Source organism: Schistosoma mansoni, chromosome W (assembly GCF_000237925.1).
Source record: "Schistosoma mansoni strain Puerto Rico chromosome W, complete genome".
NCBI classification, from domain to species: Eukaryota; Metazoa; Platyhelminthes; class Trematoda; order Strigeidida; family Schistosomatidae; genus Schistosoma; species Schistosoma mansoni.
In genome coordinates this window covers 46664088-46689878 of record NC_031502.1, presented here as the reverse complement: position 1 = coordinate 46689878, position 25791 = coordinate 46664088, and the positions used below count along the sequence as shown (strand labels likewise).

Sequence of the window (25791 nt, the reverse complement as noted above, 5' to 3'; positions counted from 1 at the left end):
CTAGCTTCCATTGATTCATGATCTCAACTAAATAAAATCTTTGTTTTTGTAAGTGAAAAAAAGGATTCTACGGCTTAAATGATTGAAATATAAGATTTAAGTATGACAATTAAAAAAATAATATGAATTTGATGAGTTGGCAGTGTTAAACAAGTGTTAATTCTTTACATGTTTGAATATGTACTAGTTTTAAAACTGTACAGTTTTAGTGTAATGTTAGTGCTTACTTTTCACAAGATTGCTTCCGTAGAAGTATTTTGTTGAAATGAACAAAGAAATCAGCCAGATAAAAGAAAAACTTGAAGTTTTATAGTAAAATAACAATGAAGGTCTCATACAACAGTATTCTTCGTCCCACAGTACGATTTACTGTAACCAACAAATCAAATTTGAATGAGAATTGTATGTTTTCAGTACGTACATGTTGGGATTTGAGAACCTTATGATTATTTCGAAATACAATCGATCAAAGGATCCCTATGATACGAAACACGACTTAATGAGAACCAAAGAGATCGAATCAAGAATACATAATAGTACATCAACATGAATAGCCCATACATAAATAAGTGAGAGAAAACGGGCCTTTAGGAGAGAATTAACATTCCCAAAAGACATCAAGAATATAGTGCAATGGTTCTATTTACAGTAGCAACAGTGATGACATATAGAATATGTAAAAAAACAGCAAAATAAAAGATGCAGTCAACCAGAAAAATAGCAAAAGTCAATATGGAAGTTGTTGGGACGATCCTGAAAATTTCTTGCAATAGACATGACAAGCTCAGGAAACATAAAAAAGCATTTTATCCAATCAGCGTTTGATTCGAGGTTTTGCTAGGAACATCACGAAAGTGAAAAGTCAGATGTAGAATTTCTGATTGGCTGATTACTACATTGCTACTATGTTCCAGAATTTTCAGGAAAACCCAAGGACTTCTAAAATACTATAAAAACCCTATATTTTCTGTACAAAAATGAACCTTTGGAGTAAAGTGCTTCTTGCATATTTTGCACCTTTTTTCTCGTGTTTAAGTCGCTGTGTAGAGTTAGCTTGGGAGTTACAAGACTAGCTTAGGATCCGAATATAGCGTTCAATTAGCAAGATTTATCAGAAGTATGTACCAGAAGTTAACAAGGAATTAACTAATGATTAGAACTGGAATTTAATAGCAAAAGTAAAAAAATACTAGATATGTTACAACTTTCATGGAATTCCCCTTTTTGAATACTACTGTTCATTCCATTTGATATCTTTGTTTTTCATCGGTCAGGCAGAAAATCAAAGATTCATAAGGTTTTGACCAAAGCACAATGTGACATTATTAGCCAGAGAAATAAAGGGAGTAATACGTAAAAAATCTGAAGTAATATAATATAGAAAGTAGAATGAGGTATTTAGACCTCGATGTCGAAATGGCAAGGAATCGAATTTTCGGAACCGATAAATAATAATGAATAATCAATCATTAAAAATGAGACCTATTCTAACCAACCGTTCATAGTGAGAAGAGTTGAAATTAAATTAGCTTGGCGTTATTCAATATTTTGCGAATCCTATACTTCAAAACGACTGAATTGGCAACAAGAGTAGTTGTAAGAAATCGACTAAAGACTCATTAAGTGAACATATATTCTAACAAATGAATTTCGATATTCTCACATCATTTCTTCGACAAGCAAATAAATTTTATCCATGTTACAGGTAGAAATTACCTATTTAAATTAGTTATTTGATGACAAAAGTGTTGGGAATATATATTGTAGTTAATGATAAAGTTTCCTACTGAAAGATCACAGTTCAGTATCAAAAAATGGTAGGAAGTGTGTGATAACAAACGACTAATTCTTTTTCATCACTAACACCTAGTACTTTTGGAAATTTGTATATTTAACAGAAACAGTTAATTTTTAACACATCTGTTTAAATTTAACAAAGGAAACAAGTAAACCAAACACTACACTTGTATAATGGATATCGAACGATATTGTTATTGCATTATGACAGGTTACAAAACAAGGAATATATAAAGCAACTTGTAATATGATCTATTTTTATGTTTTATAGAATAAATTCAACAAAAAAGTCTTACGGGAAAGTGTGGTTCAGGTGTAATAATAATATTACATAAAATCAGAATTAATGTAGTGCGTAAATAGATTCAATATGGAACAGACAAACAGGGCAAGAAAAACTAAGTATCATTGTATTCTATTCGTTGTGAAAAATAATGACAAAAGGTTTCATTTGTTACAGTTTGAAAAAATATAAGTTATTAATTAAAGTAAATGACTAGAGTTATGTAACCTTATTCACAAAGTCTGTTGTTCTAGATATACAAGTTTTACTAGATGACAAATAGTAGCGAGATTACAGAAGGATAAACAGACCAATGCAAAGATTATTGTATTCTAATACAATTGCTATTTCTCAAGAATTAGATTCCCAAAACAAACATTTTCGAAAAAAACATATCATAGATATTAGGCTGTGAACGATCTACATGAATGTTTACAATGGGTGGTAGGTAACTTAAATATTGTGGTTAATTTTTGTCAGACCATAATTACCCAATTGAATGAGTGTACCGTCTCATTTATAAGAACAAACATCAATATGACAAGAATTCCTATTACATTACAGTGGGTTTCTTATGTAATCACATAATAAGATTATTCAAAAAAAGATAATACTTACTTGAAGATTCAAAAAATTAGCATGTGCAGCATGTGCCATAGCACGAGCAAGTAATGTTTTACCACAACCAGGAGGTCCATAAAGTAATACACCTTTAGGCGGTTGTAATAATCTTGAATTTATTGATAATAATCGTTTTGCTCGTAACGGTTCAAGTACACCATATTTAATTTCATGGATAATAGAATCCAAACCTCCGATAGAATTCCAAGTTGTATTTAAAACTTGTGGATCAACTAAATTTACAGCAACGCATACTTCATAGTCATTTAATTTCGGTATACTCTTCAACCCAATAGCTTTGAAAATTGCTTGCGCCTATAAATAATAATATTAGTAATCAAAATAAGTTCACCTACGAAATCTCAGAAAAAAGATCAATTTTTTAAAAATTCTAATCTATCCAATGTGGACTGGATGACTGAATAAGTAGTTGAGTAAACTTTCTCTGCAACGTTTGCCTCGTTACTCAATAAAATCCATCAAAAATACATTTGTTTGCATAGCTATCAATAAAATGAAAAGTTACAAAAAACCAGACACATTTATAGCTAGTTTAAACAAATATCACAAAGTGTAATCAATGCCCGTTTTCATATCTATTTTTAGAGGAAAAAGTGGAATCATAGAATATTGAACGATTTTCTTCAGACAGTATGCATATTATACACAAATTAAAAAAAAACCCAACGTAATAAGCCTTTAATTTCGGACATTAAAAATCTTTATTATATAGAATAAAATTAGTTATTATTATTGATGAAATTAAAAAAGAAGGACAATTAGGACAATTTTCATTATGAAATGAAAGCAGATTAAAGTAGGTTATTGCTATTGAAACTTAAAAAGTAGAAATTTATTTCGATTTTAAATGTAAATATTTCTAATGAAATGATGGCTTGATATGTGATACAATGACTACACTTTAATGTTATTAGACTATATACAATTCAACTCTTTTAGTAGATCTTTGAGATTTATATCTATAAAGAATGTGGTTTGTAAAACAAAAATCGTAATACCAGTAAGAACTAGATTGATTCAACAAGTCAATCACAAGTAATATAGAACACACAAGAAAAATCCATCAGTACATATCAACACGACACTACATATCAGAATAGGAAAAAGAAATTATCAAAATACAAGTGAAAGTGAAAACAATGATCATGTAATTCAGCTTCAAACTGAATCAAAATGAAAAGCTTGAAATTTATCCTTTTTTTATTATGAAGCGTAGAAATTTGATGATCTTCTCAAATGTAACCTGCCCTCACGTACATGATAAAAATACTAAATACTTCTCATGCAGCATAAATATCGCATTTCAGCAACAATTGTTACTATTACTTGGACACATAAATATCAGTCCCGCGCGCGAGCATTTAACCGCTAGATCACTGAGCCGGCATCCAACAGTGTTAATGCCTAACTTCAACCAACCCACGAAATTGAGCAACCATCCACTAATTTCTTCAGTGAGTTGATATCTCCCATCAGACCTGGTTGAACTCCACTGGTTACTGCTTTTCACTAGAAGTCCAGGAAATACCTCATGGAGCCAGTCACTAGTGAGCATATGATCATTATCTGATAATGGATTGGTTGAAGTTAGACATTAACGCCGTTGGATGTCGGCTCAGTGGCCTATCGCTTAAGTATTCACGCGCAAGACTGATAGGTCCTGGGTTCGAATCTCGCGAGGCGGGATCGTGGATGCGCACTGTTGAGGAGTCCCATAATAGGACGAAACGGCCGTCCAGTGCTTCCAGGCTTTTCATGGTGGTCTAGCTTCAATTGACTCATGATCTCAACTATATAAAATTACTAAAATCTTCACAAAACCCCTTTCTGATACATTTCAAATGATCATATGTTGACAGACTTAATAAATTCATTTTGCAAAAAATCCGGATAATAGTTGTTTAATAATATTAATAATTCATCTATTTCGTTTGTCAAATTGATGTCTTTGTTTAAAAATACCATAGTTTATGTTTTTGAACTAATATACAAAGAAACAATGTATGAAACAGATTTATATAATAATTATAAATATAATCATAATCATCAACCTATGTTCCCCAGTGTAGCTAATAGTATCTTATCAACTAATAAATGAAATATGAAAAATAAATTGACATGATTTAAACGAAAAAAGAGAAGAAAAAAAAGTTGAAAGAATATCAGCTTACACGTTTACGACATTCACGTTTTTCTTTCATAGTTGGATTCATTTGTTCAATTAAATAAAACATTAATCGTATACTAATGCCAATTCCAACTAGAGATATGATGATTTGAATAATTTTCTAAAATTAAAAATGAAATCAATACAGATTTAATGATAATAATGAAGAGAGAGAAAAAGAAGACAGAAATGAAGTAGAATAGAGAAATAACAATTTGATTATGATTTATAATGATTTTTGTATATTTTATGAATAAATAGATAAATATGTTTATATTTAGAATATATATATATATATATATATATATATATATATATATATATATATATATAATAGGATTACATTTTAATCTTTATGTGAAAAACTATGCGAAATTATTAATCAACATAAATACTATTATAGAAGATTTGTGAAGACTGTTGACTTGAGTTATGCGAACGAACCCGTGAAAGCTACTGTGAATGAATATGAGGCACATCCTCCAAAGTATTCATACAGCCAGTGGTCACGATTATCCCATTTACCTCGACCAGGTAGTTCCAATATCACAACATGATTTAGACCAACAATTCTTGACTTCTTGAACTTATCCCACATTTGAGTTCATGAGTCCTCAGAGTTCCTCCAACCTACCGATAAATATTGCCTGTCGAGGTAGAAGGTGGTCGCGCATACGTAGTATACGTCCTGTTTACTTCAGTTGATAGAGATTCAATACCTCATCAATCGATCTGTCATTTTTATGTCACCATATGCCTAACTTCAGCATTGCTCACCTGATAGTATCAAGGCATATTAACAATGCTTTGAAGATACCTATGATCACATACTAGTAACCTATGAATATCATTTATTCTTAATGAACATGTTTAACACCTGAAAAAGTAAAATACCCCTTCGGTCGAGAAACGGAAATCGCAACTATGCTGCAAGTAACGTACGTTAGTATATTCAACCGAACTCTCTGAATTCGTGCCGAGATTTTGTCATATACACCAACATATAAGAGCTGATGAGCCTTCTTCTAAAATAAGTAGAGCGGTAGACTAACTCTCTATCATGAGGTCAGACGTTGATGCAGATCAATCCTAAAGCAACATTTCGCATTTAGGGGGAGAAGGATATATTCGAAACACGATATTATTGTTCAAATAGATTAGAAGACCCTGGATTTTGTTAGCGTCTTGATCACGAAGGATAATACCAATACTAATAAAAGTTAAAACAATTGTCCAACAAAACATTCTTTCAGTAAAATAACTTATTTTCAAACTGTTTAACGAAAAAAAATCATTATTGGGAAAAAATTCAGTTTGAATAAACTTTTCTAGAATACATATCTTTGTAAGCTATTCATCACCCAATTAAGTTTAAAATGAAGCAACAACTTTTATCGATCAACAAAGAAACAAAGTGAAGAAGAATTCTTTGTTCAAAAAAGATCGTTTTTTCGATGGATGTTTCACCATGTTAATATACTTTTTTTCAGACAAATTTCATAATGAATAAAAAATAACAGTTAGAAACATAAGCGTGAAAGAAATAAGAAACGAAAAGTAGCTGAATTGGATAGCGGATGTGCAAGTTAAGTAGTGTGAACCATAAGGCGGTAATTCAGTGCTCTAAAAGATATGCTTGCGCAGTAGTTTTGTTGCGCACTGCTGAGAAATTTCAGGTTGGCACGAAACAATGGAACAGTATTGTCGAGTATCTACAGCGATTCTTCACCTGTTCTTAATTTATGACTAAAACTACGTTTAAATTAAACGGATTTTTGTATTTTGTTTAGATAAGTTGTTTCAGTTTGACACTTCTCAATGATGTAAAGAGTAAGAAGGACAGTTTTACGTGGAAAAAAGTTCTTACTAAATTGAAAATATTAACATAGCACTGTGAGTCAGTGTACAACTGTTGTAAAACATTTTTTCGAAGTATAAAAACGTAGTTTTCTATTATGAATGAAAAATAATAAAGACTGATATCATGTCATTCTGGTATGTAGCCAAAATAAATACTATACCGTATTCAAAATTTCGTATTACATGAACCAGACGTAAAAGGTTACACATAACATTTTTACTCTGTGAAAAGTTTTATTAAAATCAGGTCACTCCGTCTACCCATTATGTAGAATTTATAATGAATAAAAAACATTGTTACATTGGCTGAGAATCGATAGATGATAGAACAATAAAAAAATATGAGTAAGATATATGAGGTTTGATTATAAAAATCTACTTTGAAGGTGTATATAGTAGTATAGTTCAGTTTGACTATTTCTCTTGCACTTTATTCTCTTATCCCAGCCAATTGTTATTGCATTAAAGTGATGTTAAAATTATACAAAACTACAATATTTCTCGAATTTATGCCAAAAATACTTAGTGTATTAAGGAAACATGTGCACAGTAAGGAGCTGGATCATTATTTTATGACATAAAAACAAGTTCCTACTATGGTATTACTAAAAGAGGATTCAAATAAACTAATTCACTTTGTAACTAAACTAAGTTATATTGTAAAAATGACTCCTTATGAGGAAAAAAGTCTACAGTTGGACAACACACTCATTTCTATAGTGCAGTACCAATCAAATATAAAAGAAACTTGATAAAGATCCTGACTCATCGTGCTAGAATGATTTGCTCGGATGACATTATTGTAGATGCATTGGTTAGCATTTGTAACTTGCTTAGTAGAAATGGATATCCAACGGAATTCACCGACAAACACATGAAAGAGATGAAAAGAAGAAAAATGGTACCTACCGTTCCGAAGAAAGTACGGTTCTTAAAATTACGATTCCTAAATGATGCCACCGAAGAATTTGTAACTCAGAGGTTATTTATTTATTTTATTTATTTAAGCACATATATATTGGTACAAAAGGGCACCAGATACATATGCGCCACACAAAATAATGAAAGTAGGAAGAGAAGGGATGAAAAGATAAGGCGGACTGAAATGTACAACCAGAAGAACTCTTTCAGTTAAGAAAGTTAGAACCACTCTTTATGAAGAAAGTAAAAGAAGGTTACAGCAGGTTCGCCACTGGCTTCTATTCTGAGCCATATCTGATAACGTCTCTAGCCACTGTGTTGCACCATCTCTCGTACCCCAACCAGGGAGTCGTGAGGAACCAACAGAAGCTAGCCCTTTGCAGCTTTCTTTCATACCACGACACCATGTCATACACTGACCACCTCTCCGCTTTTTTCAACCAGTCCCAGAGTCGGCAAATAATGCACGACGTGGAAGTCTCTGGAACGACATTCGTAAAACATGTCCAAGCCACCGAAGTCGGTGTTTCAAGATGGTGACACCAATTGAATTATCGTCTCTGCGCCCGAACACACGATGCCGAACCTCTGCATTACTAACATGGTGTTGCCACTGAATGTCAGCAATCCTTCGGAAACAACGATGATCGAACACAGAGAGTCGTCTAACATCCTCAACTTCGAGAGGTTAGGTTTCACAAGCATAGAGCAAAACTGTTCTCACCGACGCGTTGTAGATCCGACCTTTTACAGCCAGACTAACATCACGAAGGCGCCAAAGATGGCCCAGATTGGCATAAGCCGCTCTGGCTTTCATTATACGTGCATCAATCTCATCACTCACGCCACCACCAGCACTTATATAGCTACCTAGATACACGAACTTCTCAACTACTTCGATCTGCTCACCATCCAGGGTGAGTACAGGATGAGAATCCTGCCAGTCTTGTAGGAGTACTTTGCACTTGGAGGGTACAAAGCACATGCCGTACCTGCGGACACTGATTGCCAACCGATTAAGTGTGGATTGCATGCCTTGGGCATTATCGCACAGTAAGACAATATCATCCTCATACTCGAGGTCGAGAAGTCGTTCTCCAGGCAGCAGATCCACACCGCTATTACTTACATCCATTAGAGCTGTTTCCAGAATGTCATCGATGGCAAAGTTGAAGAGGAATGGTGAGATCGGGCAACCCTGCCTAACCCCGTGCTCGAATGGAACAAGGGAGAAAGGTGGTTGTATGCCCTCACTCTGCCTGAGGTGTTCGTATACAGGGCCTTTAAGATGTTAATAAACATCTCAGGCACACCCTTCTTCAATAGACAATCCCAGAGAACAGTCCTGTCCAACGAATCGAAGGCAGTCCTGATATCAAGAAACACTACGATTGTTGGCCTACAATAAGTATGACGGTGTTCTAACATTTGGCGGAGGGTGAAGATGTGATCAATGCATCCTCGACCAGAACGAAAACCAGCCTGCTCCTTGCGAGTCAATCGTTCTCGGGTTTTAAACAACCTACGAAGAATGACAGAAGCCAATAGTTTGGACGCAATCGGAAGTAGACTTATCCTCCGATAGCTGTTACAGGAACAACGTGAACCCTTTTTAAAGATAGGGACGACTATTGACTCATTCCATGATGTTGGAACACTTTCTTGCTCCCAAACCTTTGCAAACAACACCGTCAGTTCCTTAGCCAGAAAGTCACCACCATCTTTAAAAAGAGCCGGAGGTAAGTCATCTGGGCCCGGTGATTTGTGGCGTTACAAGAGTTGGAGTTCCCTGCGGACTTACGCCTCGTTTGGTGGATCAGTCGTCACCGGCCATGGGGGGCAGGACAAACTGGTTGATGTTGCCGGAGCAGCAGGCCAGTTGAACTGCCCTTCGAAAAATTCCGCCCATCGTCCAAGACGTCGACAGATGTTAGTGATTGGCATCCCGTCATCCTCGTAGATTGTTTCACTCACACCAGACTTCTTGCTTCCAGTGGCTCGGATGAGTTGGAAGAGCTTCCGGCAGTTACCAGATGCAGCTGCTGCTTCCATCTCATTAGCACGCTCCGACCACCAGGCTTCCCGGTCCTTACGCAAGCTTTGCCCAATTTCATTACGTAACAGCCTTCGTTTGTGGTCAAACTCACGGTCACCCGGAGTAGACCGACGGGCTTCCATCAGTTGTAAGGAGCCAGAAGAAACCCAGTGCTTGTAAGCGGGACGTTTCGCGAAGCCGCAAGCGGCTTTACTCGCCATTTTCATGGCGTCGTGAAGATGCAACCAATGCTCATCTATACTTTTCAGTGGGATGGTAGCTAGCCTAGAAGCTAGCTCCGCTCGATACTTACTTGCAACAGAAGTTGCAGCCAGTTTACTAACATCGATCCGTTGGTGGTGGTCAATCCTTCGGCCACTGAAAAGTAAGGTGAGATTGGCGCGGACCAGGGCATGATCAGACTCCAGATAGGTACTCCAAAAGGAGCGGCAGTCTTGTACACAACCACGCCAGCGGTAGCTGATCGCGATGTGATCAATCTGAGTCCAGGCTTGAGATGCAGAGGGAGGACGCCAGGTGGCACACCGGCGATGACTGTGCCAGAAGTTAGTGCTAGCCAGAAACAGGTTGTGGTCTGTGCATAGTTGCAGCAAACGGTCCCCGTTATCTGTCCTGCGACCAACAAGTCCCCATCGGCCACCTAAACGACTCTCTTCTGTGCCTAGACGCCCGACCTGAGCATTCAAGTCTCCGGCTAATACTACAATATCTGTCGAACGCGCTTTCTGGAGAAGAACTGTTAACTGGTGGTAAAACTCATCCTTGATTGCATCCGGGTTGCAATCTGTCGGGGCATAGGCGGAGATGACGAAAAGACACCGTTTCTCACGCCAGTTTCTTCTCACTTTGATGGAACTTTCTAATCTAACAGCACATAACCGACTGTTAATGGGGATGCAATCGATTAGTGCTGCCTCAGCTCTAGCGCTTAGTGCAACACCAACGCAAACAAGACCGGACGAAGATGCCACAGAGTCCCCGGATAAGCGCACGTGAAACAAGCTTTTCGAGGCGACAGATGGAGAGCGAATTAGTAGCACTTCACTAGAGTCTTAAATACGTGTCTCGGATAGACAGCAAACATCAACATTAAGACTTTCTAAAGACATAGCTAGCCCCATCTGTTGTCCGATCTACATTGGTGTGAGAAAGTTGAAGGAAGCCAGCTTGAACGGCGTACGTGGTTTCAGAAAGACTGCTTCAGTATTCGTATTCGGTGGAAGCATTCATTTTCAACCAGACAGTGACTGGAGATCGTTTACATAGGACAGAGTTTCCACGATGGGCGAGCTACTGCATAAGTTGGAAAGGAAGGATACACAATTTGGGAATAAAGGGAGTGAAAAAGCGACGTAGTAAATAATAGTAATAATAATAATAATAATAATAATGGTAATAACAATAATAATGATAATGTAAATTGTCTTTCTTCTATTAGGAACGAGAGCAGTGTAGTTAGTGTAGTGCGTCATTTCATGTCATTTGTTTGTGGGCTGTGATACTGCTCAGGTGCCCAAATTGAAGCAGCTGGTTTTCTTAGGGGCCCACACCCCGAGCCTTTGACCTAAAGGTCTAACCCACAAGACAGTGGAGCATCGTGAGGAGATGCAGTCCCATGGTAGCCGGTGACTAACAAATGGTTCATACGCCCTTTGTTCCCTCAGGATACTGGGGCTATGTGCACCACTGGTTTGGAATCAGGGTTTTTCAACTCCCCTAGGTGAACTTTTCGTGTCCACCAACCCGATTAAAGCGCCGGACATGCGCTTTTCGTCCTCTCAATTTCGTAAACAACACCCGCGCCACGAGAAGGCAGTGAGTAGGACTTCCCTGGCAGAGGCTATATACGCGTGGCCATGTGAGAGCATTTCGAGAGGGAGAGCGGACTCTCCTCTTTCTCGGCCGTACCAGGGCATTCGGGGGCATATATATATATATATATATATATATATATATATATATATATATATATATATTAGTGTAGAGCCATGATGAAAAATTATTTGAAAAGAAATTTATTCGTTCGATTCGTTCCTTCTTTATTGTTATTAGAACATAAAATTTTATCTGAAGTATAAAACGCTCATAGATGATTCGTACTGTAATTCAAGGCGAGATTATAATTTATGGACGAACATATTAGATTTAAGATAGCAGGTCTTCCATTTCAGCACAATGTTCATACGGCTGAATAGAATTATGTCTGACTATAAGTTCCAACCCTACTACCTAACTGTAAACCTTAATCCTAATTCTTCACACTTTATTACAAATCTCATTTAATTCTGGTAAGTAAATGGACATCCTCAAGGTCACCCGAGTGCCGCTAAAAGGTCGTCCGTAAATTGTAATCTTGCCAAATTGAAATATTACATTAAGGATGACAAAGATTAAATTGATTATTGAACAATATATTAATGATACTATTACATAGTCAAATTTAAAAATAAGTGATATATAAAATATGTGAACATTGAATAACTCATTCACACTAGACTGCTATAATTCAACACGTTATTAAGTGAATAATATTCTATTTTTCAATTATATATTATAAAGGCTCAAAACAGTTTATCTATGGTGCTGTAAATTATTAATTTAGAAGAATATAAAATTACAGAACTAAAATAACATACAAAAAATTAAAAGAGTAACGCAAACACTAAAATTTATTAATTAACTTACAACAGCATCAACATTGAACTTAAATTTTGGCTGTAAATCAGGTGATGATGTAGTTGAAGGGAAACGATTATACCACCAAAGACGAATTTGTGGCCATATTGATGAAGGATTTGTGAAAACAACACTCCAAAATTCTTTGAATGAAGTTAAAACATGTAGTGGATCAGATTTATGCTTAGATTCAATAGGTTTTAATGGTATTTCATTGTATAGTTCAAAGAATGGAAAAAATGACTGAATGAAAAGTGATTTCATTGTACGTCCATGATTTTGAGCTGAAAAGAATCCCATTAGTATACCTAAAATTAAATATTAAGTATAAAAAACAATAAATAAAGATATGAAACTACAATAAACACAATTAACTTTACAAACAATCATTTATGATGCAAACAAGATTCATGAGTAAGTTGACTAAATATCAAAAAACCACGAATAACTACAATGTAGTGATCTAAAGAGAATTCATTTATGTATATTTTAATAGTTCTGATACATTGACTATTTCAACGAAATTAATTTCGAACGAACAAAGCACTGACCGACTAGTATTTTTGTCATTTCATAACATAATCTGTTGTCAATAAACATTTTATTCTAACAACTCACACGATATTGGATCATGTCAAATTGATGTTACAACGTTAAATAGGATAAAATATAACAAAATTTCCAATTAAATTCATTTATAGAAATATGATTTAATTTATTTAGCATTATTTCATAGGAATTAATGTTATGTTTATCACTATACAGTCTAGTATATTAACTTCCTGATGTAAATTATTCTATTTTGGAATATGAGTAGTAGTCAAAACAAAGAATTCGGACACAACCATGGAGATGAAATAACGATAACTTTAAGCTTTATTTTTTTTATTATCAATGGTAGGAAGATATGAAAACATACTGAGTAGAAAAGTGTTGAGTAATAATAATGATAGCAATAAGTTTATTCATTATCATAAATCTTATTTCTGTACAGAAATCTCAGCACTAATATTATCGTTGACGAAAATAAAAATAGGGACAATCGATTGTATTTTAATACGAAATTAGAGTTCTTTGGTAAAATGTGAAAACCATACGTTTAATACTTCATTTGTAAATCCTCCATCAATTGTCTCAAACTTTATCGCTCCTTCATTTCCATAACAATTACTCCCTTTTCCCGTTCTCTTCTCAACCTTTTGCTGACAGGCATTCCATTTCTGATTGCCATTATATATGAATGTCGACATAAGCAGAATACACCACAATATTACAAACAATATCTCTTTACCATTTATTTGAATTATAACTATTCAAAACATTTTATAAATGTTTTCAACTGTGTAGGAATTAAAACAATAATTTTTTTCAACCCTTATCTATAAGATCCTTCTCGGTATTTCTTCAAAGAACAGACGAAAAGAAAAATATATCAACAACTTGTGTATTTCGATTTGAGTTGTCAGTATTTGACATCGTTATAATTTGCAAGCTTATCATAATAGTGCGTAAGTACATAGAACTAACATTTCTTATTTATTCTATTTAAACAAATCTAAAAAGAATAAGATTAATTACAATGTTTATACAGTTAGAAAATAGTTAACCTAAACAGTAAAAAAGATTGTTTTCAAATCAACTGCTGAAGTTTTAGTCTATCATTAATATATATATTAGCAAAATTTAATATGATTAATAATTTACAGACATATTTTAAGATAAAATTAAGATTGATTTTCTTGAGGAACTAAACTCTAACACCTAAACTTAAAAAAAACCTATCTGTTTAATTAGATTACCTAGGAAAATAATACTTTTACGAAAATAGCAGGAAAAGAAGAAACGCAAAAGAATTGTTATTTACACCTAAAATAAAAGAGAAAATAAACAAACAAATAAAATAAAATAGTTGAATTCATAAGTCGATTTAAGCTAGAATACCATTGAAAACCTGGAAGTACTAGGCGGGCCTTCTAGGATTAGTATAGGACTTCTTAACAGTGCACATCCACGATCTCGCACGCAAGACTCGAACTCAGAACCTTCGGTTTCGCGCGCGAACGCAACCTTTAGACCATCGAGCAGATATCTACTGGTGTCAATGTCTAAATTCAATAGATCCATGGTCTTGTGCAACCATTTATCCATTATCTGAGGTGGATAAATGTCTCACGTCCGACACGCATTGTACTCTACTGGTCAGGGCTTCTCACTAGAACTCCAGGAAATTCATCTTGAAGGTAGTCACTAGTGAACACATGATGATTATCATCAGAATAGGGGGTTTGTGGAGTTAAGTAACTTCAATAGTTGAATTCATGAGTCGATATAAGCTAGACCATCATGGAAAACTTAGAAGCACTGGACAGTTGTTTTGTTCTAACATAGGACTCCTAAGCAGTGCGTATCCACGATTCAGCACGCGAATTTTCAATGTTCGTCTATATTAGATCGACTGACGAATTCAACAATTAAAATTACTACATTCCCCACGAATCCCCATACTGATAAAACAAAATAATCAATTTACTAAGTGTACTAAATAATGGACAATTAATCATGTGATACATTAAAGAGAATCTATGTTGAAATTATCTACATCTTGGACATTTTGTTAGCATTACCTAATAAATAGACAAACTGAAAATTATTTATTAACTAATTTTTGAGTCATTATAATGTAGGTTCATTTGAACTATAACGAAAATGCTTCAAATCATAGTTACAAATGAACTATTTCTACTTTTATATGTAATACTTGTTAAGTCGGCTTACAGTAAACTCTATCAGAGCCTCCAGAGGCTCATAAAGAGCCCCAACCAATCAGCGATTAATAGAAGCTATGCTACTAAAATAACGAGATCCTGATTGGCTGTTTAACACACTGCTACTATGGAAACTCAAGGTCTCTTAATTACTATAAAACCCCTGTATTTTCTGTACATAAATGAATCCTGTAGTAAAGCGCTTCCCACACACTTCGTGCCTTTTCTCTGGTCTTCAAGTCGGTGTATAGTTCTAGCTCGGGGGTACGGAACTAGCTTGGGGAAGCAAATATAGCGTTCACAATCGGTCAGACGTAACAATTGGCTACAGCCTAAGTCAAATACATAACAATACTACAGAATATTTTTTTATTAATCAATTACCAAATTAATTAATTTACGGTACATCATTTTGTACTTTTGTTTGATATGTTAAATATTTATTATTTACAGTTTTTGTTTTATATATATGTGTATATACATATATAAATTATGTTAAACATAATTACCAGTATAGAGATTATAGTATGGTTAACAGTTGAACTCACAAGTCAATCTAAGCTAGATCACCATTGAAAAGCTGGAAATATTGGACGGTCGTCTCGTCTTAATGTGATTAAGCTTAGATTGACTAAAAAATTTAAGTGCTAAACATATATGATAGAAACCGGGAAGTCTTTAAATACATAAATGCCTTCAAAATTAATTTGCATGAGAAGTTGTTGATGGGTAGCCATAATTTAACTTTATTGTTTTATTAACAAATTAGTCAATAAATTTAGGGTTGTTACGTTTTAAATGAATAAAATATTCCGTTATCGATATGTAAAATACTTTTTCCAATTGATTGAAAAACTATAACAATAAGACTAGTTAAATTAGTGCTTTTGATAAGACATTTTAATGGTAAACAAAAAGATGAGTATATGTATTTCTCATAAGCAAAATACAGGAAAATTTAAAATAGAAATGTTGACTTTTGAAAGAAAAAAATAAATTTCAAGTTTAAGTTGTATAGGGATCTTATGGAGAGTATTTTCAATTTATAGGTTATATTAATCATAACTGGTAGGATTTAGATGAATTAAAGGTGAAACGGTTATCACAAATATTATCAGTGGTTTTAATAGCTAACGGTAAACTGCGAAACCCAAAGATCCTGGGTTTGACCTTTGATGATATCAATGGTGCATACTATAGAGCGGTCTCATACTAGATCGGAACAGCTGTTTAGTGTGTTATGATGGACGGTGTCCGAAATCTGATACTGATACACGACGTGCTACACGCCAACCCCAAGCTGAATACTTGGGCGAGAACACAAGAATGAAGGAGAAAAATCCATTGGGCTACCGAATGATATGCACAAATGCTCAATTATATACACACATCTCTACCCCTTAGAAAATCAATCAATTTCTTAGCCAATGATATGCATTTGACCTTCAGGTTACTTCTGACTAGCTTATTATATCTATTTATTTAAACATAGAAATATTGGTACAAAGGGGCACCGAATACATATGGGCTGTGATACTGCCCGGGTGCCCAGACCGAAGCAGGTGGTTTTCTTAGGGGGCCACACCCGGAGCCTTCGACCTAAAAGTCTGATCCATAAAGCAGTGGAGCATCGTAAGGAGATGCAGTCCCATGGTAGCCGGTGACCAACAATTGGTTCATACGCCACTTATTCCTGCAGGACCCTAGGGCCCATGTGAACCATTGGTTTGGAATCAGGGTTTTCCAACTCCCCTAGGTGAACTTTCCGTGTCCACCAGCCCAGTTAAAGCGCCGAACGTTCGCTTTTCCTCCTCTCGATTTTGTAAACAACACCCGCGCCACGAGAAGGCAGTGAGTAAGACTTCCCTGGCAGAGGCTATATACGCGTGGCCATGTGAGAGGGAGAGCGGACTCTCCTCACTCTCGGCCGTACCAGGGTGTTTGGGGGCAGCTTATTATATCACCCCAATTGCGATTATTCTACGACGAATATAATGTACAAATTTCAGGTTCATTATTTTATGACAACACATATAGCGTAATGAATACTCATAAACTCATTTTCATTGTGAAAATACTAGTACTACTTCTGATTATTTTCAATGAGTATGAGTTTATACATCATAATTGGGAAAATATAATAAAGAAGTTTAGTTAAGTTATAAAACAAAATAAAGCTAAAGATTAAACCTGGCAAAGAGCAATCAAAGTGATTTCACGTAGTCTGATAGTAAATATGTGGTAACAATTGACGAGTCTAACCATAACATTACAGTTAGATACAAAATCTGTATTCAAAAGACCTAATCAGTATTCGGAACCGATGATATACAACTTCAGGTTCACATATGGGGTAATAAATTTAATCTGGTCAATAGCGAATATACTGGTCAAGCGTTTCCTAATCACAACTCACATCCTACAGAACATACTGTAAAATAAAAGTTACAGAGACTGTCATGAAGAAAGTTTTCTAATCTCTAGTAAGATGTGTACATTCAGTTTCATAAGAGTTTAGATTCGTTATGGGCAGAAACTATAATAAACCTAAGTATTTTGTTTAGGAATTCGCTTGTCTCATACACAGCTACGAACGTGATTATTTTAACAAAAATATTACTTTGATTTGTCATCGGATTATCGCTAGTGATGTTTTCGTGTTACTAAAAGTTTCTTATTTGCTGCTCTAGCAGTGACTTTATTCAATCAATCACACATCATCGCCTAACAATACTTTCCATAAATCTAAAACTAACGAATTTACATAATATAGTCGCTATACTTGAACATTTATATCTGTTAATGACTCAAATGCGAATACCACCAATTGATATTCCCAAATGAATGTTTTAGCGGATCTGATCATGATAACTTCCTTTTCATACTCTAGGATTATAAATCCATGAAAGTTGTTGAACAATAGCCAGTTGCAGTCAAATTTATGTAATAGAAAATAGTGCACCTTTTTATCAATTAGTGGTAAACTATGTACAAGATAGAAAGTGAGTAGAACTATGAGGTCACATTATTTTAGGATAGCCTTACGTGTGAGAAAATGATTTGGTGGTTGAATGTACCTTTTAGATATCGACCAGGTTTGTCCGAGTTTACCTTAAAAACTTGGAAAATACAATTGTGAGTTGCTTAGTAAATCACTCGAAACTTGACAACTTGGCTGTGCTAACTATCTTTTTAATAAATGTGAATGAAGATACAGAGTTCACCAAAGTGCTCTTGGCATAGAAAAAGTCCCACCCCCAAAATCTCTAGGATATAATGCCTATATTTTTAGATTACAACTTACGCGTCTGCTGCTTGATTATAGTCAAGAAAATCATGACAGTCTTATTAAACAGCCTTCAATTGCACACACAGTTAAAAAAGAAAATATAGAGGGATTGAGATAGATTTTGATGTGTAAATCGATAACTAAGATCCCTTATGTCATTCTCAATTTTTATTTTGAAAACTTTTCAAGGCCACTGAAGAATGTGTCAGAATGATGATTTCGGTGTAAAAATATATTCCTTATGACTTTACTTCTCTTTCATGATATTTATTTTTATTAAACGAAGCATTTAGATTCTACCATAAATTTCAAGCAGGTCATAATGAGTTATTTGTCGTCTGATTATGCGTCATCTTAATGAATGTAAATGACAGTTACCTTATAAAGGACATTTTTTTTATGTTAATTGCTGTTCTTAACAAAGAATACGTGAATACATCTATAAATAAGATAAAACAGTAAATTAGCACAATCATTTATAATGTCTAACTTGAAACATTGAATATTAAAAAGAAATTCGAAGACCACAATCCAGTACCATCTTCACATCGCCTCATTATTATAGCATATAATAATAATATAAATAACTAACCAGTAAAAAAATACCACGACACATGGAACAAATGCAGGGAATCTTTAATGATTGCATTCTTCAGAAGCAGACAGCAGAAACCTTAAAATAGAGTAGTAATGTAGTCTTTACATCTAAATGTGAATTACATACATGAAAATCTTAAAAATCGACAAAAATCCTAAATAGGTACATATGAACTCATCAGTGTGATGCTTAGTACGACATTCACAGACACTTTTCAGTGAATAGCATTTTAAAGTGTTGAGCTTTTAGATTTAAATACATACTGACAATGTTGATTTTCTACAGTCAATGGCAATAATCAGAAATTTATTAAAGAAAACATCTGTGACATCGAAAAAGAATATATAACAGACTCAAGAATAATCATGAAAACTTACATTCATCAATGGAAAATTATCAGTGGTTATAAACCAGTTACAAGAGATAAAAATTGCATTCATTACAAAGTTATGAAATATAAAAATGTAAAACAAAAATTTTTATATCAGAGACCTAAATGTATATGGTACGATGGGAGCCTTGAGTTCAACACTATAGGTGAGGAATGCTGAGAAGTCTTAGATGTTCAGTACTCTTTAGTTTGGAATGTGTAATTTCAGTTTATTTCAATCGGTAGTTGAAAATTACTGTCTGAAGTATATAAGATTCTTCACAAAATATAACAATCCTGACACATACATACATACAAAACGACTGATGATTTGGAGAAAACGGAGAAAGTTGAATACATTACAACATATATTATTATTATTAATTTCTAGTACAAAATCTATATTTACAGATGTACAGAAGAATAATAAAATTGAAAAGGATAACAAAGTCATAAAAAATGCATTCGTAATAATAATGGAAATAATGATAAGTAGAAGAGAAACACATCAAATAAAATTTCTTTTATGTGTACGAATAATAAGAATAGTAGTCTGTGACAATATCTACACGAATTAATAAATAAGAACAAATAATGAAACTATACAAACCGAAAATAGCCGATGCCAATGAACTGGCTACAAACCAATAACTTATGCAGAATGGTAATAATCCATAAGCTGTATACAAGATGCATGAAAAGATATAACTTAAAGTATATGCTATTTGAAATTTTATACATTTGAAGCATACAATTGATGATAATGAAGTAGTTGAATGTTGTTTATGTGTATGTGATTGACTTAATTGATTAAAGAAAAGTATATCAACTAGAGCTTGTGTAGTTATATTAGACTGATCTGCGAGAAATAGTACATGCAATGGACATAATGCAATAGTTAATAAAAATTCACTCCAATAATATAATGGTGAATTTGTTCTACCGAAAAATTGACGATCAAATGTTGGTAAAGATGGTGCATAACCTTTCACAATCGGTGAATGAATAAACACCATGTACACTAAAAGAATAGTGAAACAGGTTAATGCTAAAACATGACGATATCGATGAAGTTGTTTACCATGAAAAGTGAAGATGATCCATGGAAGAAAGAATATCTATAAAAAAATTAAACAAATGTATATTAAAAGAGTCTAGAAATATATATATATATATATATATATAATACAGTATTATATAGTTCAATACAATTGAAATAAACTGAAAAAATAGTGTTTTGTATCTCAAACGACCTACTTCTATTTCAGTAGAGAAACTTGGACAGAACTGATAACGAAGGATAACTGATAATATAATACAAACGTTGACCATAGATATTAGAATAAATACTAAAACACCATTGGAATTATTGTCAATGAGTTGAATAGACCGACATCGAACCTGAAATTTGAAAAAAAACACTAAGGAATTTAATAAAATAAGAATGTGTCGATCAATGAATATAAATAGAAACATTTAAATAATTGAAGATTAAAATTAGCTTAGGAAAACAATCAAAATCAGGGACGGCCTAATAGTATCGTTGATAAGTTTCTTTTTTCAGTAGTATAATTAGAGATTGCCACCGTTAGTAACATTTCAGTTTCAAGATGTATACATAGAAAACCTACTATAAAAAGTAATAATCCATATATTTATCATTATTTTTGTTATGCTGTAAGGCTTCCGGTCCGGATTTTGATACACAAACCCGACCGGCTACTCGAGTGAGAAAAAAGATTAAATGGCTAGACCGAATAGAGAAATATCTATACATTCCTCTCTCTCTCTCTCTCCAATAGTGTGTGGTTATTATTTGACCGATATTTCATTGACACACTTAACCAGAAAAAACTTGATAAATTAAAACTAATAAACCTTAGCTGTTAGATTCACTCGACCTACTTTGGTGCATACAGCTCTTACACGAACAATGTGGTTGAAAACCGAATATATATAAATTGGTCCCGACCGTAGCTGTTACCTTGACGTGGTGGTCAGGCTTGCCTATCATGATGACCCAACCGAGCTATGCTGACTGGAACATATGTTCCTGTAGGTTATACCATGCCAGGTAGGTCGATTGCAGAATGCTAAGATTGAAAGCAGCAACTCAAGGTCTGAGGGCGAAGCCGTACTGTTGACTGTAGAGGAGTGTGACAGCAGTAAGGTGATGCCCTTGGACAATCAGCATCTGCAGTGATGCTGCCTTCTCACAAGAAGAGGAGGGGTTAGAAAAAGTCAACCCTAGAAATGTCACACCTCACAGATATCCGTCTACGGCGGTAAGACTATTTGAAAAACGGAGCTAATACGTCAAAAACCTCCGACAAAAAGGCCATGCGCGACCGGCCTCAAGCAGTTGTCCCTTGGGCTCTGCGGTCACGCTCCCAGGTCGTTAAGATTAACATTAATCCAACTTCCTTTTCGGAGCCCTCAGGAAATACCCTTCCACGGAGTGGGCAGCCGGGAAGTGATATTAGCCCTTATACCCGTAACAACACACGAGACCAAGTTGGTCACATTCAAATCCTTCCTACACCTAATAACTTTCTTATCTCCACCATTAACCCTTCTCATGTCCTTTTAACACCTCGCATCACTAGGGCAAACGATTCGAGTACGTGGAACGTTATTCCTGGTATCCTGAAACCAAGCTTCAAACTACATATAGGAGCTCTTAACGTCCGAACATTGTGTCAAATAGGACAACAGGCTTCCTTAGCTAGGACTTTAGAATCTCGCACCATCGCTGTGTGCTGCGTCTCCAAAACGCGCATACAGGGTCCGAGTGGCGTCATTCATTTCACCTTACCATGTCAAAATAAAGAACCAACTCGATTCACGCTTCGTGTATCTGGAATCCCTGATGCTGCATCCCGTGACCTCTCTGGAGTAGGTATAACCTTGAGTCCTAGGGGAAAAACTAGCACTTTTAGACTGGATCCCAGTAGACTGTCGTCCGTTCGCTGCTCCACTAGATTATATCGCTATCAGCCACCGATGGAGGGGCTCGATAGAAGACTCGCTCATTCTGGACACATGCTTAGACTCATATCATGCTCTAGTGCGAGCGCGTATCTGTCTGTGTGTTACTGAACGTAGGAAAGACGCTGCAAGGAAGCCTCTTGAAGTTCCACTTAATAATAGCCAAGCTGAGATTACATTTCAGGAACAACTAGAAAAACAGTTAGGCAGACATGTAAGTTGTGCCCACCCCGAGACAGCGTGGAATGACAGCAGTGGTATCTGCTAATACGGCAAACCACAAGGTTGGGGAGAAACACTGGATCTCAGCAGCATCTACCGCACTGATAGATGCTCGAAAACTCATCCCATCTGGCTCTGAACATAACGAAGAGCCGAGTCAACTTAAACGCAGGTTAACAAGAAGCCTGTGCAATGACCGTGAACAGTGGTGGGTAGCGAAAGCAAGAGAGATGGAAAAGGCAGAGGCAATATGCAACAGCAGACAACTGTTCAGACTTGTTAAAGAAACCGGTATTAGGAACCCAACTGTCAGCGAAACTATATAGCAAAAAGATGGACATATTATTCATTCTCAATCCAGGAGATTGGATCGATGAGCAGAACACTCTAGGGATCAGTTCAACTGGCCTTTAGTCACACTTCGGTTTCCCACGACCTCCAGTCGCATTAAATGGCAAGTTAATGGAAGTCCTCCAACTCTTTCCGAGGTTGAAAAAGCTATGGGAAATCTGAAGTGACGGAGAGCAGCAGGCCCTGACAGGTTTACCCATGAGATTTTTAAAGATGGTGGTTCAGTACTAGCAGCGAAATTGACTGAGGTCTTAGGTAGAACCTGGGAACTGGACGTAATTCCATCTGACTGGTCTCAATCACTGATTGTGCCAGTCTATAAGAAAGGACAAACGTTCTCCTGTGACAATCACAGAGGGATCAGTTTGACCAATATAGTGTCTAAAATATTAGCTTCAATAATACTTGAACGTCTAACCAAAGCTTGTGAAGAACAGACTAGAGAAAACCAGGCTGGTTTCCGACCTGGACGTGGTTGTATAGACCAGATATTCACTCTACGTCAGGTCCTACAACATAGACACACATTCAGACGTCCCACAATAGTATCATTTCTTGACCTTAAGGCGGCATTTGACTCTGTTGATCGTGAGGTTCTATGGCAGTGTTTGTCAGTGAAAGGAGTACCAAAGAAGTACATTAACCTCATAAAGGCTCTCTACTCGAACACAACTGGTCGAGTTAGAGCCTATGGCGAACTGTCATTAGAATTGATTACCTCAAGTGATGTTCGTCAGGGCTGTCCACTCTCCCCATCCTTGTTTAACTTTGTCGTTGACATGCTTTTAGAGATAACACTTTTATCACCTCAATCTCAAGGAGTTGAACTTTTACCGGGAGACTCACTTGTTGGTTTAGAATACGCCGATGACATAGTTTTATTTGGTGAAGACGCTGACAAAATGCAGAGTCCTCTGACCACTATAAGCAACTATGCAGGCATGTTCGGGATGCGATTCTCCCCCTCGAAGTGCAAAATGTTACTTCAGGATTAGGTTGCATCGGCACCTGAACTAATGATAGGGAGTGAAGTAGTTGACCGCTTCACTTATCTTAGGAGTCTCATCAGCTCTTATGGTCTGGTGTGTAACGAAATCTCAGTACGGATACAGAAGGCTCGTCTAGCCTTCGCCAACTTTCGTCATTTATGGCGTAGGCGAGATATCCGTCTAGCAACAAAAGGACGGGTTTACTGTGCATCAGTTCGTTCCGTCCTACTTTATGGCAGTGAAACATGGCCGGTAAAAGTAGAGGATATTCGTAGGCTACTGGTTTTCGATCATAGGTGTCTTCGAAGCATTACTCGTGTATCCTGGGACCACGGAGTAAGTAATGCAGTCGTTAGGAAACGGGTACTAGGTAAGGATGGCAAGTGGATTAATGAAGTAGTGAAACTTTATCAGTTGAGATGGCTGGGACACGTGTTACGTATGCCCAACCACCGACTGCCCCGACGTACAATGTTTTATGGTGTAGGAGTAGGTTGGAAGAAAGCTAGGGATGGCCAGACCAAAACGTGGTACAAATCCATGAAGTCACTGACAATTGGACTGAGCCATGCTGGTAGGTGTAGACTACCTGGTTGTGATAACAATCGATGGTTAGGGACCTTGAAAATCGTTTGCGATGGTGAAAATGCATTCACTCTTTGTGTTTTTCTAAATTCTTATCTTCTGAATTCTTTAAGTCCCTTTTCATTTTTCCTCTTTCAAATTTATTTCACTAGATTAAAGTCCTTGAATAACATCTTCCAATGCTAATCTTTCCGATTATCGATTATACTCTTACTGCTTCTACCACTATGGAATTTGAATCGACAACTGCATCTTTGTGCTAATGTGGTAAGGCAACTCGAATTGATGTACGTATGTATGAAGTTCTACGCTGTGACTGACTGACATAAATTGGTACTTGGTGAGTTGCATTAAATTAGTCATTCGGATTGTAACTAAAATAAACCACGTATAATATAATAAACAAACTCTACTACCCGATAATCTGCAAACTTATATCAAAGAATCCACCATGTTTACTGAATTTTATGTTACATGTGTATTATGTACTACAATTCCTTTGATCTAACGAGAAACTCATGATTACAACTAGGGTAATCCATCTCACAATATACACAGTGAATGCTATATTACAAATGAAATGATGATGAACATAACCGTCATTCAATAGTCAAATTGAAAACATGTCGCAATGAATAGATTAGGATCAAAAAGGCCGTGTTTATATAGTGAATAAAACTTGATAGAATGTGTTCAGGATGAACAATTGTGATTGCGCAATTTTTGGAAATGTCTTGAAAAATTTAACTAGAATCATAGTATACATAACATTAAAATAAATAAATTTTTACATTCAGGTATAAATATGGTCAAATTTGAAATAAGTATTGTTACCAAATTATTTTAATTAGATGTTTGTTTTAAAAATGAAAAAATAAAATCACTAAATTATTTACTGCCAAATATATAACGCACACACAGAGAGAACGACATAAATCTAAAACTACTTGCCTTGTCACACAGCCATCTTTGAGGGTATCCAACGGAGATTTGAGCAATACAAAATATCTCCAATGAGAATATTGTATACAGTTGACAAATATTATCAGTCATAGATACTTCCGAACGATGAATAAGGTATATTAATAAAACTAATAAACTAACTAATGAACAGGTTAGTCTACAATGTGATTAAAATTGAAAAATAAAAGTAGATAGAATGATAATAGTAATGGTTATTATTATTATTTAAACAAAATATTGGTACAAAGGGGCACCAGATACATATGCGC

General features: G+C 35.3%; 1 protein-coding gene across 1 annotated transcript in view; it reads right to left on the bottom strand.

The window, feature by feature from the left end:
* Window positions 1-2677: 2677 nt before the first annotated feature.
* Window positions 2678-25791, bottom strand: part of Smp_198450 (hypothetical protein) — a gene marked incomplete at both ends in the record, with an annotated part of 32960 nt that continues 9846 nt past the window's right edge. Inside the window, 5 exons of the mRNA XM_018789910.1 lie at window positions 2678-3016; window positions 4894-5010; window positions 12412-12686; window positions 20035-20542; window positions 20682-20825. Of these exons, the coding sequence (XP_018655305.1) occupies window positions 2678-3016; window positions 4894-5010; window positions 12412-12686; window positions 20035-20542; window positions 20682-20825 (1383 nt within the window). The remainder of the gene's footprint in view (window positions 3017-4893; window positions 5011-12411; window positions 12687-20034; window positions 20543-20681; window positions 20826-25791) is intronic.